Source organism: Heptranchias perlo, chromosome 4 (genome assembly GCF_035084215.1).
Source record: "Heptranchias perlo isolate sHepPer1 chromosome 4, sHepPer1.hap1, whole genome shotgun sequence".
Taxonomy (NCBI): Eukaryota; Metazoa; Chordata; class Chondrichthyes; order Hexanchiformes; family Hexanchidae; genus Heptranchias; species Heptranchias perlo.
In genome coordinates, this window is record NC_090328.1 from 75,535,199 (window position 1) to 75,549,777 (window position 14,579).

At 44.9% G+C, this 14,579-nt stretch overlaps 1 protein-coding gene across 1 annotated transcript in view; it reads left to right on the plus strand.

Annotated features, from left to right (window-relative positions):
* Positions 1–14,579, plus strand: part of ntrk2a (neurotrophic tyrosine kinase, receptor, type 2a) — a 239,721-nt gene that overhangs the window by 27,109 nt on the left and 198,033 nt on the right. Inside the window, exon 4 of the mRNA XM_067983159.1 lies at positions 12,136–12,204. Coding sequence (XP_067839260.1) covers positions 12,136–12,204 — 69 coding nt within the window. The remainder of the gene's footprint in view (positions 1–12,135; positions 12,205–14,579) is intronic.

Sequence of the window (14,579 nt, forward strand, 5' to 3'; positions counted from 1 at the left end):
CGCACACAGTTTCTAAGGAATAAAGCACTCCAGGTAAACTAGTAAAATGTCCCAGAAGAGTCATCCTGCAGCTGATATACTGAAAGGGGCGTTTGAATTAATGGACTGGAGTGAATCTAATGTGGAGCAGGGTAAGCAGGGTAAGCAGCAAATGGAAAGCTTACACTGTATTTCACACTGCTCTTATGGGTTATACTACACATGACACTTCTCTTGTAAGTTACACTGCGACACCATCTCACAGGTTGTACGATCTCACACAGTTTATACGCTGTATAACGTCACTCTCACAAGTTATATATACCATGTATGAAAACGCTCTCACAGGTTATAAAAAAATAAAATATGCACATTTATATTGTGCCTTTCACATCATCAGAATGTTCCAAAGTGCTTCACTGCCAATTAATTGCTTTTGAAGCGTAGTCACTGTGTAAATAAAGCACAGGTTACAGGGTTTACAACACCAATCTGACAGGTTATAATTTACATAAAAATGCCTTTACAGATTAGACTGTGTATAACACCAGTTCCACGAGTTACACTGCATAAAATTGTTCTCATAGGTCACATTGGCCAGGAATTTCCTCTTAGCTGCTCCCACAACCCCACAGTAATTCAGCCGGAAACCTCTGCTCTCACAGGTTATCACTGTAACTCCACTGGAAACCTCTGCTCTCACAGGTTATCACTGTAACTCCACTGGAAACCACTGCTCTCACAAGTTATCACTGTAACTCTGCTGGAAACCACTGCTCTCACAGGTTATCACTGTAACTCTGCTGGAAACCACTGCTCTCACAGGTTATCACTGTAACTCCGCCGGAAACCACTGCTCTCACAGGTTATCACTGTAACTCTGCTGGAAACCACTGCTCTCACAGGTTATCACTGTAACTCCACTGGAAACCACTGCTCTCACAGGTTATCACTGTAACTCTGCTGGAAACCACTGCTCTCACAGGTTATCACTGTAACTCCGCCGGAAACCACTGCTCTCACAGGTTATCACTGTAACTCTGCTGGAAACCACTGCTCTCACAGGTTATCACTGTAACTCCACTGGAAACCACTGCTCTCACAGGTTATCACTGTAACTCTGCTGGAAACCTCTGCTCTCACAGGTTATCACTGTAACTCTGCTGGAAACCTCTGCTCTCACAGGTTATCACTGTAACTCTGCTGGAAACCACTGCTCTCACAAGTTATCACTGTAACTCTGCTGGAAACCACTGCTCTCACCGGTTATCACTGTAACTCTGCTGGAAACCTCTGCTCTCACAGGTTATCACTGTAACTCTGCTGGAAACCTCTGCTCTCACAGGTTATCACTGTAACTCTGCTGGAAACCACTGCTCTCACAGGTTATCACTGTAACTCTGCTGGAAACCTCTGCTCTCACAGGTTATCACTGTAACTCCACTGGAAACCTCTGCTCTCACAGGTTATCACTGTAACTCCACTGGAAACCACTGCTCTCACAGGTTATCACTGTAACTCTGCTGGAAACCACTGCTCTCACAAGTTATCACTGTAACTCTGCTGGAAACCACTGCTCTCACAGGTTATCACTGTAACTCTGCTGGAAACCACTGCTCTCACAGGTTATCACTGTAACTCTGCTGGAAACCACTGCTCTCACAGGTTATCACTGTAAATCTGCCGGAAACCTCTGCTCTCACAGGTTATCACTGTAACTCTGCTGGAAACCACTGCTCTCACAAGTTATCACTGTAACTCTGCTGGAAACCACTGCTCTCACAGGTTATCACTGTAACTCCGCCAGAAACCTCTGCTCTCACAGGTTATCACTGTAACTCTGCTGGAAACCTCTGCTCTCACAGGTTATCACTGTAACTCTGCTGGAAACCTCTGCTCTCACAGGTTATCACTGTAACTCTGCTGGAAACCTCTGCTCTCACAGGTTATCACTGTAACTCTGCTGGAAACCTCTGCTCTCACAGGTTATCACTGTAACTCTGCTGGAAACCACTGCTCTCACAGGTTATCACTGTAACTCTGCTGGAAACCACTGCTCTCACCGGTTATCACTGTAACTCTGCTGGAAACCTCTGCTCTCACAGGTTATCACTGTAACTCTGCTGGAAACCTCTGCTCTCACAGGTTATCACTGTAACTCTGCTGGAAACCTCTGCTCTCACCGGTTATCACTGTAACTCTGCTGGAAACCTCTGCTCTCACAGGTTATCACTGTAACTCTGCTGGAAACCACTGCTCTCACAGGTTATCACTGTAACTCCACTGGAAACCTCTGCTCTCACAGGTTATCACTGTAACTCTGCCGGAAACCTCTGCTCTCACAGGTTATCACTGTAACTCCACTGGAAACCACTGCTCTCACAGGTTATCACTGTAACTCTGCTGGAAACCACTGCTCTCACAGGTTATCACTGTAACTCTGCTGGAAACCACTGCTCTCACAGGTTATCACTGTAACTCCGCCGGAAACCACTGCTCTCACAGGTTATCACTGTAACTCCACTGGAAACCACTGCTCTCACAGGTTATCACTGTAACTCCACTGGAAACCACTGCTCTCACAGGTTATCACTGTAACTCTGCTGGAAACCTCTGCTCTCACAGGTTATCACTGTAACTCTGCTGGAAACCACTGCTCTCACAGGTTATCACTGTAACTCTGCTGGAAACCTCTGCTCTCACAGGTTATCACTGTAACTCTGCTGGAAACCACTGCTCTCACCGGTTATCACTGTAACTCCACTGGAAACCACTGCTCTCACAGGTTATCACTGTAACTCTGCTGGAAACCTCTGCTCTCACAGGTTATCACTGTAACTCTGCTGGAAACCACTGCTCTCACAGGTTATCACTGTAACTCTGCTGGAAACCACTGCTCTCACCGGTTATCACTGTAACTCCACTGGAAACCTCTGCTCTCACAGGTTATCACTGTAACTCCACTGGAAACCACTGCTCTCACAAGTTATCACTGTAACTCTGCTGGAAACCTCTGCTCTCACAGGTTATCACTGTAACTCTGCTGGAAACCACTGCTCTCACAGGTTATCACTGTAACTCTGCTGGAAACCTCTGCTCTCACAGGTTATCACTGTAACTCTGCTGGAAACCACTGCTCTCACAGGTTATCACTGTAACTCTGCTGGAAACCACTGCTCTCACAGGTTATCACTGTAACTCCACCGGAAACCACTGCTCTCACAAGTTATCACTGTAACTCTGCTGGAAACCTCTGCTCTCACAGGTTATCACTGTAACTCTGCTGGAAACCACTGCTCTCACAGGTTATCACTGTAACTCTGCTGGAAACCACTGCTCTCACAGGTTATCACTGTAACTCCACTGGAAACCTCTGCTCTCACAGGTTATCACTGTAACTCCACTGGAAACCACTGCTCTCACAAGTTATCACTGTAACTCTGCTGGAAACCTCTGCTCTCACAGGTTATCACTGTAACTCCACTGGAAACCACTGCTCTCACAGGTTATCACTGTAACTCTGCTGGAAACCACTGCTCTCACAGGTTATCACTGTAACTCCGCCGGAAACCACTGCTCTCACAGGTTATCACTGTAACTCTGCTGGAAACCACTGCTCTCACAGGTTATCACTGTAACTCCACTGGAAACCACTGCTCTCACAGGTTATCACTGTAACTCTGCTGGAAACCACTGCTCTCACAGGTTATCACTGTAACTCTGCTGGAAACCACTGCTCTCACAGGTTATCACTGTAACTCTGCTGGAAACCTCTGCTCTCACAGGTTATCACTGTAACTCTGCTGGAAACCTCTGCACTCACAGGTTATCACTGTAACTCTGCTGGAAACCACTGCTCTCACAAGTTATCACTGTAACTCTGCTGGAAACCACTGCTCTCACAGGTTATCACTGTAACTCTGCTGGAAACCTCTGCTCTCACAGGTTATCACTGTAACTCTGCTGGAAACCTCTGCTCTCACAGGTTATCACTGTAACTCTGCTGGAAACCACTGCTCTCACAGGTTATCACTGTAACTCTGCTGGAAACCACTGCTCTCACAGGTTATCACTGTAACTCCACTGGAAACCTCTGCTCTCACAGGTTATCACTGTAACTCCACTGGAAACCACTGCTCTCACAGGTTATCACTGTAACTCTGCTGGAAACCACTGCTCTCACAAGTTATCACTGTAACTCTGCTGGAAACCACTGCTCTCACAGGTTATCACTGTAACTCTGCTGGAAACCACTGCTCTCACAGGTTATCACTGTAACTCTGCTGGAAACCACTGCTCTCACAGGTTATCACTGTAAATCTGCCGGAAACCTCTGCTCTCACAGGTTATCACTGTAACTCTGCTGGAAACCACTGCTCTCACAAGTTATCACTGTAACTCTGCTGGAAACCACTGCTCTCACAGGTTATCACTGTAACTCCGCCAGAAACCTCTGCTCTCACAGGTTATCACTGTAACTCTGCTGGAAACCTCTGCTCTCACAGGTTATCACTGTAACTCTGCTGGAAACCTCTGCTCTCACAGGTTATCACTGTAACTCTGCTGGAAACCTCTGCTCTCACAGGTTATCACTGTAACTCTGCTGGAAACCTCTGCTCTCACAGGTTATCACTGTAACTCTGCTGGAAACCACTGCTCTCACCGGTTATCACTGTAACTCTGCTGGAAACCTCTGCTCTCACAGGTTATCACTGTAACTCTGCTGGAAACCTCTGCTCTCACAGGTTATCACTGTAACTCTGCTGGAAACCTCTGCTCTCACCGGTTATCACTGTAACTCTGCTGGAAACCTCTGCTCTCACAGGTTATCACTGTAACTCTGCTGGAAACCACTGCTCTCACAGGTTATCACTGTAACTCCACTGGAAACCTCTGCTCTCACAGGTTATCACTGTAACTCTGCCGGAAACCTCTGCTCTCACAGGTTATCACTGTAACTCCACTGGAAACCACTGCTCTCACAGGTTATCACTGTAACTCCGCCAGAAACCTCTGCTCTCACAGGTTATCACTGTAACTCCACTGGAAACCACTGCTCTCACAGGTTATCACTGTAACTCCACTGGAAACCACTGCTCTCACAAGTTATCACTGTAACTCTGCTGGAAACCACTGCTCTCACAGGTTATCACTGTAACTCTGCTGGAAACCTCTGCTCTCACAGGTTATCACTGTAACTCTGCTGGAAACCACTGCTCTCACAGGTTATCACTGTAACTCCACTGGAAACCTCTGCTCTCACAGGTTATCACTGTAACTCTGCTGGAAACCACTGCTCTCACAGGTTATCACTGTAACTCCACTGGAAACCACTGCTCTCACAGGTTATCACTGTAACTCTGCTGGAAACCTCTGCTCTCACAGGTTATCACTGTAACTCTGCTGGAAACCACTGCTCTCACAGGTTATCACTGTAACTCCGCCGGAAACCACTGCTCTCACAAGTTATCACTGTAACTCTGCTGGAAACCTCTGCTCTCACAGGTTATCACTGTAACTCTGCTGGAAACCACTGCTCTCACAGGTTATCACTGTAACTCTGCTGGAAACCTCTGCTCTCACAGGTTATCACTGTAACTCTGCTGGAAACCTCTGCTCTCACAGGTTATCACTGTAACTCTGCTGGAAACCACTGCTCTCACAGGTTATCACTGTAACTCTGCTGGAAACCACTGCTCTCACAGGTTATCACTGTAACTCCACTGGAAACCACTGCTCTCACAGGTTATCACTGTAACTCTGCTGGAAACCTCTGCTCTCACAGGTTATCACTGTAACTCTGCTGGAAACCACTGCTCTCACAGGTTATCACTGTAACTCTGCTGGAAACCTCTGCTCTCACAGGTTATCACTGTAACTCTGCTGGAAACCACTGCTCTCACCGGTTATCACTGTAACTCCACTGGAAACCACTGCTGTCACAGGTTATCACTGTAACTCTGCTGGAAACCTCTGCTCTCACAGGTTATCACTGTAACTCTGCTGGAAACCACTGCTCTCACAGGTTATCACTGTAACTCTGCTGGAAACCACTGCTCTCACCGGTTATCACTGTAACTCCACTGGAAACCTCTGCTCTCACAGGTTATCACTGTAACTCCACTGGAAACCACTGCTCTCACAAGTTATCACTGTAACTCTGCTGGAAACCTCTGCTCTCACAGGTTATCACTGTAACTCTGCTGGAAACCACTGCTCTCACAGGTTATCACTGTAACTCTGCTGGAAACCACTGCTCTCACAGGTTATCACTGTAACTCCGCCAGAAACCTCTGCTCTCACAGGTTATCACTGTAACTCTGCTGGAAACCTCTGCTCTCACAGGTTATCACTGTAACTCTGCTGGAAACCTCTGCTCTCACAGGTTATCACTGTAACTCTGCTGGAAACCTCTGCTCTCACAGGTTATCACTGTAACTCTGCTGGAAACCTCTGCTCTCACAGGTTATCACTGTAACTCTGCTGGAAACCACTGCTCTCACCGGTTATCACTGTAACTCTGCTGGAAACCTCTGCTCTCACAGGTTATCACTGTAACTCTGCTGGAAACCTCTGCTCTCACAGGTTATCACTGTAACTCTGCTGGAAACCTCTGCTCTCACCGGTTATCACTGTAACTCTGCTGGAAACCTCTGCTCTCACAGGTTATCACTGTAACTCTGCTGGAAACCACTGCTCTCACAGGTTATCACTGTAACTCCACTGGAAACCTCTGCTCTCACAGGTTATCACTGTAACTCTGCCGGAAACCTCTGCTCTCACAGGTTATCACTGTAACTCCACTGGAAACCACTGCTCTCACAGGTTATCACTGTAACTCCGCCAGAAACCTCTGCTCTCACAGGTTATCACTGTAACTCCAACGGAAACCACTGCTCTCACAGGTTATCACTGTAACTCCACTGGAAACCACTGCTCTCACAAGTTATCACTGTAACTCTGCTGGAAACCACTGCTCTCACAAGTTATCACTGTAACTCTGCTGGAAACCTCTGCTCTCACAGGTTATCACTGTAACTCTGCTGGAAACCACTGCTCTCACAGGTTATCACTGTAACTCCACTGGAAACCTCTGCTCTCACAGGTTATCACTGTAACTCTGCTGGAAACCACTGCTCTCACAGGTTATCACTGTAACTCCACTGGAAACCACTGCTCTCACAGGTTATCACTGTAACTCTGCTGGAAACCTCTGCTCTCACAGGTTATCACTGTAACTCTGCTGGAAACCACTGCTCTCACAGGTTATCACTGTAACTCCACTGGAAACCTCTGCTCTCACAGGTTATCACTGTAACTCTGCTGGAAACCACTGCTCTCACAGGTTATCACTGTAACTCCACTGGAAACCACTGCTCTCACAGGTTATCACTGTAACTCTGCTGGAAACCACTGCTCTCACAGGTTATCACTGTAACTCCACTGGAAACCACTGCTCTCACCGGTTATCACTGTAACTCCACTGGAAACCACTGCTCTCACAAGTTATCACTGTAACTCTGCTGGAAACCAGTTCTCTCACAGGTTATCACTGTAACTCTGCTGGAAACCTCTGCTCTCACAGGTTATCACTGTAACCCACAGGTTATCACTGTAACTCCGCTGGAAACCTCTGCTCTCACAGGTTATCACTGTAACTCCGCCAGAAACCACTGCTCTCACAGGTTATCACTGTAAATCTGCCAGAAACCACTGCTCTCACAGGTTATCACTGTAAATCTGCCAGAAACCACTGCTCTCACAGGTTATCACTGTAACCCACAGGTTATCACTGTAACTCTGCTGGAAACCTCTGCTCTCACAGGTTATCACTGTAACTCTGCTGGAAACCTCTGCTCTCACAGGTTATCACTGTAAATCTGCCAGAAACCACTGCTCTCACAGGTTATCACTGTAACCCACAGGTTATCACTGTAACTCTGCTGGAAACCTCTGCTCTCACAGGTTATCACTGTAACTCTGCTGGAAACCTCTGCTCTCACAGGTTATCACTGTAACTCTGCTGGAAACCTCTGCTCTCACAGGTTATCACTGTAACTCTGCTGGAAACCTCTGCTCTCACAGGTTATCACTGTAACTCCACTGGAAACCACTGCTCTCACAGGTTATCACTGTAACTCTGCTGGAAACCACTGCTCTCACAGGTTATCACTGTAAATCTGCCAGAAACCACTGCTCTCACAGGTTATCACTGTAACTCCGCCAGAAACCACTGCTCTCACAGGTTATCACTGTAACTCTGCTGGAAACCACTGCTCTCACAGGTTATCACTGTAACTCTGCCGGAAACCACTGCTCTCACAGGTTATCACTGTAACTCCGCCAGAAACCACTGCTCTCACAGGTTATCACTGTAACTCCGCCAGAAACCACTGCTCTCACAGGTTATCACTGCTCTCACAGGTTATCACTGTAACTCCGCCGGAAACCACTGCTCTATCAGGTTATCACTGCTCTCACAGGTCAACACTGTTCCCAAAGACTGCGCTGGCTCTATATATCCAAGATGGGTCACACCTCGGTGTAATTGCCCAGATGCACTGGTGGTATCTCCCTTGCTGACTCCGGCGGGATCAGAGGGAGGTTCCCTAATTAGCCACAAAATAACTGGTGCCCGCACCAATAGGGGCATATCTAAAGTACCCATCTGCCAAAGAAGCTGGAAAGTCCAGCTGAAGAGTGCGTGTCTTGGGAGGAAAGGGTGCTGCCACCGCACCCCCCCAGGAAATAGCACAAATCGGCCCACAGCAGTATTTAGAAAAATATTTATAAAATATAATTCCTCTTTGGAGATGCAGGCCCCAATTCCGGCCTGGACCCTCAGATAGACCCTTGTTCCAACCATAGTCTGACCAGGCATACCTTAGCCGACCCTATATTGGGTCCCACAGAGGGCCAGGAGATTGGGAATTCCTGGCATAGGGAGTCTCTGTCTCTGTTCCTCTTACGCCGAAGGCCATATTTGAGGCAGGTGGTGGCTTTGCCCCCAGTTGGCCACTCAGAATGTCAGATATAGGGCTGCGACCCGGCGTATTCAGGTCTGGGTTTAGTTTTCAAACCTTTCAGTTATAATGGGAGTATGTTGGAAGGGCTGTTGATTTTCAGGACCATTGTGTGTAACATTGCTCTTAAAGCTTATTCTGTATATAACTGGGATCCCACAGTGTGTAATAACACCACTCTCACAGGCTACACTGTGTGTAACACCTATCTAACAGTTACATAATGTATATAACACCGCTCTGACAGGTTGCACAGTGTATTACATCAGTCTCACAGCTTATACTGGCCCTGATGTTGCTCTACTTAGCTCCTGGAGAACAGTAATTTCCCAGGTGCTACATTGTGGAAAGGAGGTGATATGTTTATACGGTGAGATGAAGTAAGGTGGGAGGTGGCTCTTGTGGAGCATAAACACAAGCATAGACCTGTTAGGCCAAACGGCCAGTTGCAGTGCTGTAAAATTCTATCTAATTCTACGTAGGTGGAGACCAGTTACACCAAGTCTACGCTCCCTTCACGTCATCGAGGAATTTCTGGGGTTTCCCAAGGGGGACAGAGCATTGCCCGCACCTGCAATAACTGCAGTCTAAGCACTGGGATGTAAATGAGGTGGGAGTCGGTGTTTTGGCCCATCTGCCTCAATTACATGTCCTTGTGTCCTAGGGATGCCTATTTAGTGTAGCAGATGGTAGTCCTTGCACCAGGACCTGCATGGATCAGTAGATCTGAGGAGGGCTGACAGCAAGGCAAAGAGCAACAAAACAGATACAGGACTTATCATGTTAATGGCCCAGGCCACCAAATTTTGACACAGCTCAGCTTGTGTGTAACTGGACTCTCAGGTCTCGCCACAATCGATGGCTCTGTTTTCTGCAAGTGTCTCTGCTTCCTCCTAAACACCTTCCCATCTTCAATTCTTACACTGTAGCATCAGATATCCACTAGCTAATGCACTTTTACTATTGGTCAAATTTCGACAACTTTTCTTTCTCTAAGCTTATCAAGCTCTTTAGTACCTTATTGGACAATTGCCTTTTCTGAGGAATAGCTTCTCTTTTTATATAACTAACAAGTCTTGGTTTCAGAAGTTGGCTTGCTGTAGGGCGGAGTTTCTTGGTTCATCTGCCAAATGATCTTTGAGTTGGTGAGCTGACCGTTATCTGACGTGGTAAATTGTACCAGTTGAGAAGAGTGAGGTCGGGCTCTGTGCTGGACTTGTGTACTTTCTCTCGGGGTGCCTTTGCAATTTTAATAGCGTGCTCTGCCTTGCCATTTGACTGTGGGTACATTAGTGAGCTGGAAGGAGTCATTAATAGCACCATCAAGCAACACCTACTCGCCAATAACCATCTCAATGACCCTTAGTTTAGGTTCCACCAAAACCACTCTGCTGCAGACCTCATCACGGTCTGGATTCAGACATGGATGCAGGGGCTGAATACCAAAGTGCCCTTGACGTCAAGGCACCATTCAACCAAGTATAATACCAAGAATCCTAGCAAAACTGAGGTCATTGATGGCCAAGGGAAACCCTTCAATCGCTGGAGTCATGCCTGGAACAAAGGAAGATGGTCATGGTTTTTGGAGGCCAATGATCACAGCCTCAAGACGTCACTGCAGCAGTTCCTCAGGAAAGTGTCTTCAGCCCAATCATCTTCAATTACTTCATGAATGATCTTTCCATCATTAAGTCAGGAGTGGGGCTGTTCACTGATAATTCTACAATGTTCAGCACCATTCACAACTCCTCCAATAATAAATAAGCCCATGCCAGCCTACAGCAGGACTGGGATGACAAGTGACAGGTAACATTCGCACCACAAAAGTGCCAGATAATGGCCCTCTCCAACAGGAATAGACCCAATCACCACCTCCTGACCTTCACTGGCACCACCTACAGTGAGTCCCTCACCATCAACATCCTGGACAAATCACATATTAGTGGCATCTTGGCAAGTGCAACCAATCAGGGTATGCTGTTTGTTAATCATCCTGACATGCTGTGTTTCATGCAGCGCCACTGAAACCATGACATATTGTGATTAGGTGCTTCTGAGGAAGCATCCAATAATATGGTTAGTCAGGAATTCACGTATTTTAATGATGCCATCAGGTCTGCTGTCCAAGCTTCCTTGGGGAAGAGAAGCCTCTGCATACATCATCTGCCAAAGTGAGATCTGATCACCTCTGACTTCAGAAGTGGTTGCAAGGGTCCTGACAGGTGGGCACAGAGCACCTCTGGTGCAGTCTGACCCTGCCAGACACCCCTACATTGGTCTTCCTCTTCATAGGTTAAGTTTTATATAAAACACCCTCCTGGGACACCCAGCAAGTGGCCAAACAGAGAAATGAGGTGAGAGGCTGGGATAACCCCCTCCCTCCCCATTCAACTAGCCTGTGCCTACTGCAAGCAGAGGCTAAGGTTCCACCTTCCACAGGAAAGCTCCAGAAATCTTGGGAAAACGTAGAAAGGGCAGGGAGTCAGCAGTCCAGTCTTACCCATTTCCTGACCTTTGCGTACAGGGAACTGGAAGTTCCCCAGGGTCAAAAAATAAGGGAAATTCACCTTTTATATAACATCACTCACACAGGTTTACTGTGCAAACAATATTCTCTCAGGTTATACAATGTATATCTTTCTCACGGGTTGTGTCACGTATACCATACTCTCAAGTTATGTTGTGCATAAAACCACTCTAATGTATGTACAACTCTGCTCTCAAAGGTTATGCTGTGTACAATTGAATTCTCACAGGTCCTCACATGTTTAAAACCACAATCAGGTTACACTGTATACAATAACACTCTCAAAGATTATATCGTGTATAATTCCTTTCTCATAGCTTATACTAGCCTAGAAATGACGGTTGCCAGTATTATTGGATTTACTTTGAACATGCCATGGGACATTCTTCTGCCGATTATTTTAACAGAACTGTTAACTCTTAAAATAAAATGAATAGTCTAACTCATGCATTAAAACAGTGGACAGATAAATGTCATATGAACATGTTAAGTATTAGTTCGCTAATATCACCATCACTAATTTCTAGCCTGCTGTTTTTAGCACGCCTTTTGGAAAGTTTGTATTATAACTAACTCTCACACAATCTATTTTTATTTCTATTCCAGCAACCTTGCCAATAACAGGTTTTCAAGCTTGTCCTGGAAGCCCTTTCGACACCTGGAGCTGACACACTTGTAAGTGGTGTTTCACAAACTATTAAATTAAAATAAATGCGACGGTTTCCAACGTACCAAAATCCTATCTGGGCTGTTAATACCTTGACAGCATGGAATTGATTGCTAAATTGAAAATATATATATTGTTTTAATGACAATAGCCTAGACATTATGCATTGTGATATTACCATAAGGAAGATTAATACGTTAATTTGAAATTACTTTGTGCAATATTTTAATGAGGGCATTGATTTGTATATTCTGAAAATAATAATGCTTCCATTCGAACAGTGGACAGAAGCAATTTTTACGAACTCATTAAGCACTTGTGCAGCAATTTAATTTCTGGGCTTATGTATTAGATGTAGGCTTTATAATCAAAATTTTTATTTGTTAGTTATGTTCTACTATGTAGCAGCTTTCTGTAGCCTACTCGGAAATGTCAGCATTGGAGACATGTATTTCTCTGTTCAAATTATAACAAGAAGCAGAATAATCCTTGAGGGTAAGTGATGAATAATGCTGAGGATGTTACGAATAGAATGAAGATTCCTGGCTTCTTTAATGTTACTATTTCTGGCTTCTTTAATGTTACTTTACCCATAGAGAGTATAGAAGCAAACAAGCCAGCAATATTAGATTGCTGATTTTAGTTTTTTTAATATATTCTTAAATTTCCTTGTAAGTTTGATATCATTATTTTCTAAGTTCTCAATTTATTTATATATTGCCATAGTGCTCATACCAAAATGTGTAGTTGCTAATTTTAAACATGCAACAATGTACATTTAAAATAGCCAGTTTTGGATGATGAGTCATTACTTTCTAGAAACTGTTTTACAATTAGAAAACACCAAACTAATAAATGAAGTGAGTTATGTCTGGATGTGGATTTTACTTTTATGCTACTGTTTTGCTGGAGCAAAATTAATTTAAATTACTGTTTTAAAAATACTTCCTAAGGCTTTTCCTTTTGATAACACAGCATAACAACATAAGGTGTAAATAAAAGGAAGCCCATTTGATTAAATGCACTTTTAATACTTTTCAGTCATTTTGTTTCAGAGATCACAGTCACATCTCTGTGTATGATGTAACATTAAAATAATTTCAGTGAATATTTAGTTGTAGATTATATTCTGCAAAATTATTTATGTAGTAGAATCCAAAAGCTTACCAGTTTGAAAGAACAGATATTTTTCATAACACTCACATAAGTTAAGTGTATTATCTCATTCTGCTTATTTTCATTCCAGGAATTTTATCTCTTCCCTACACTTTGACTCCATTTAGATTACATTGTAGATTTTGTTCACTTAAGGATGAATGAGAAAGTGAACATTTCTCGTGGGCTTTAGCATTTACCCATTTAGTTTGGGTATCAAACAGAGCTTGGCATTTGAACAACCTGTGCTAGGCTAAAGTAGCCATAGTTGAGTCCATTACTGACATTAGATTATGGGATTTACTACGTTTTTTCTAATTAAACGTATTACAGATTTTTTTTGCTGTCTCTGATCCTATCAGATATTCCAGTAGCAGCTCTTGTGCTGGGCTGTGAAAGGTTCCATGGCTGAGTGGAACCAGGCATCCATTGTGGGTTTTACAATGGCTCTTGGCCAATCGGAACCCTCTGTAAGGCCTGACCATAATCTAATAAAGATGACATTATTTGATTTTCTGTATATGCAATTCAAAAGCTAATCAATGAAGCATTTTTACACTCAGTACATTTCTCACACACAACAAATTGTACCAGTAACAAAATAGATACTAAAATGAACCAGCAGTTGTTTTCAATAAGGATGATTCGAGTGTATTTGTGACCTGACTTTAAGGGATTTAAGCAGTAATGGAGATGCAGGGTCACTGCAGGATGTAATTGAGAACAGGAAGCTTGACTGAAGGATGAGACTGCAGGTTAAGTCTTTCAGTAGGAATGTTACCCTCACTTAGAATTTGCTGTAACTACAGGGCCAATTTTTATCCTGCCCGCTTGGCAGAAACTGGGTGTGGGTAATTAAAATGGCTGCAGCCACTTACCTGCACCAATCCTGCTGCCTTCCCTAATGTTGAAATCTCCAATTATGTCATCGGGGCCTGACTTTAATCTTAATCCGAGGTCTACGCAGGAGTGCTCCTCCAGGCTCCACAAAGAAACCTTGGCCCTCCCCTGGCCTGGGGTTTTCATCCCCGGATCACGATGGCCTCCCGGCCCCCCTCCTGACCACTTACCTGAGTGTAGGGGACCATTCATATGGGTCCCCTGTGGCAGCCTCCTACCACCCAAAATTCCGCTTCTGTCCGTCAGCGAGCTTGTGCTTCCCACCGGGCTTGGGTAGAAGATTGACATGGCCGATGCACGTCCACACTGGGAGTTAAAATTAGCCCTT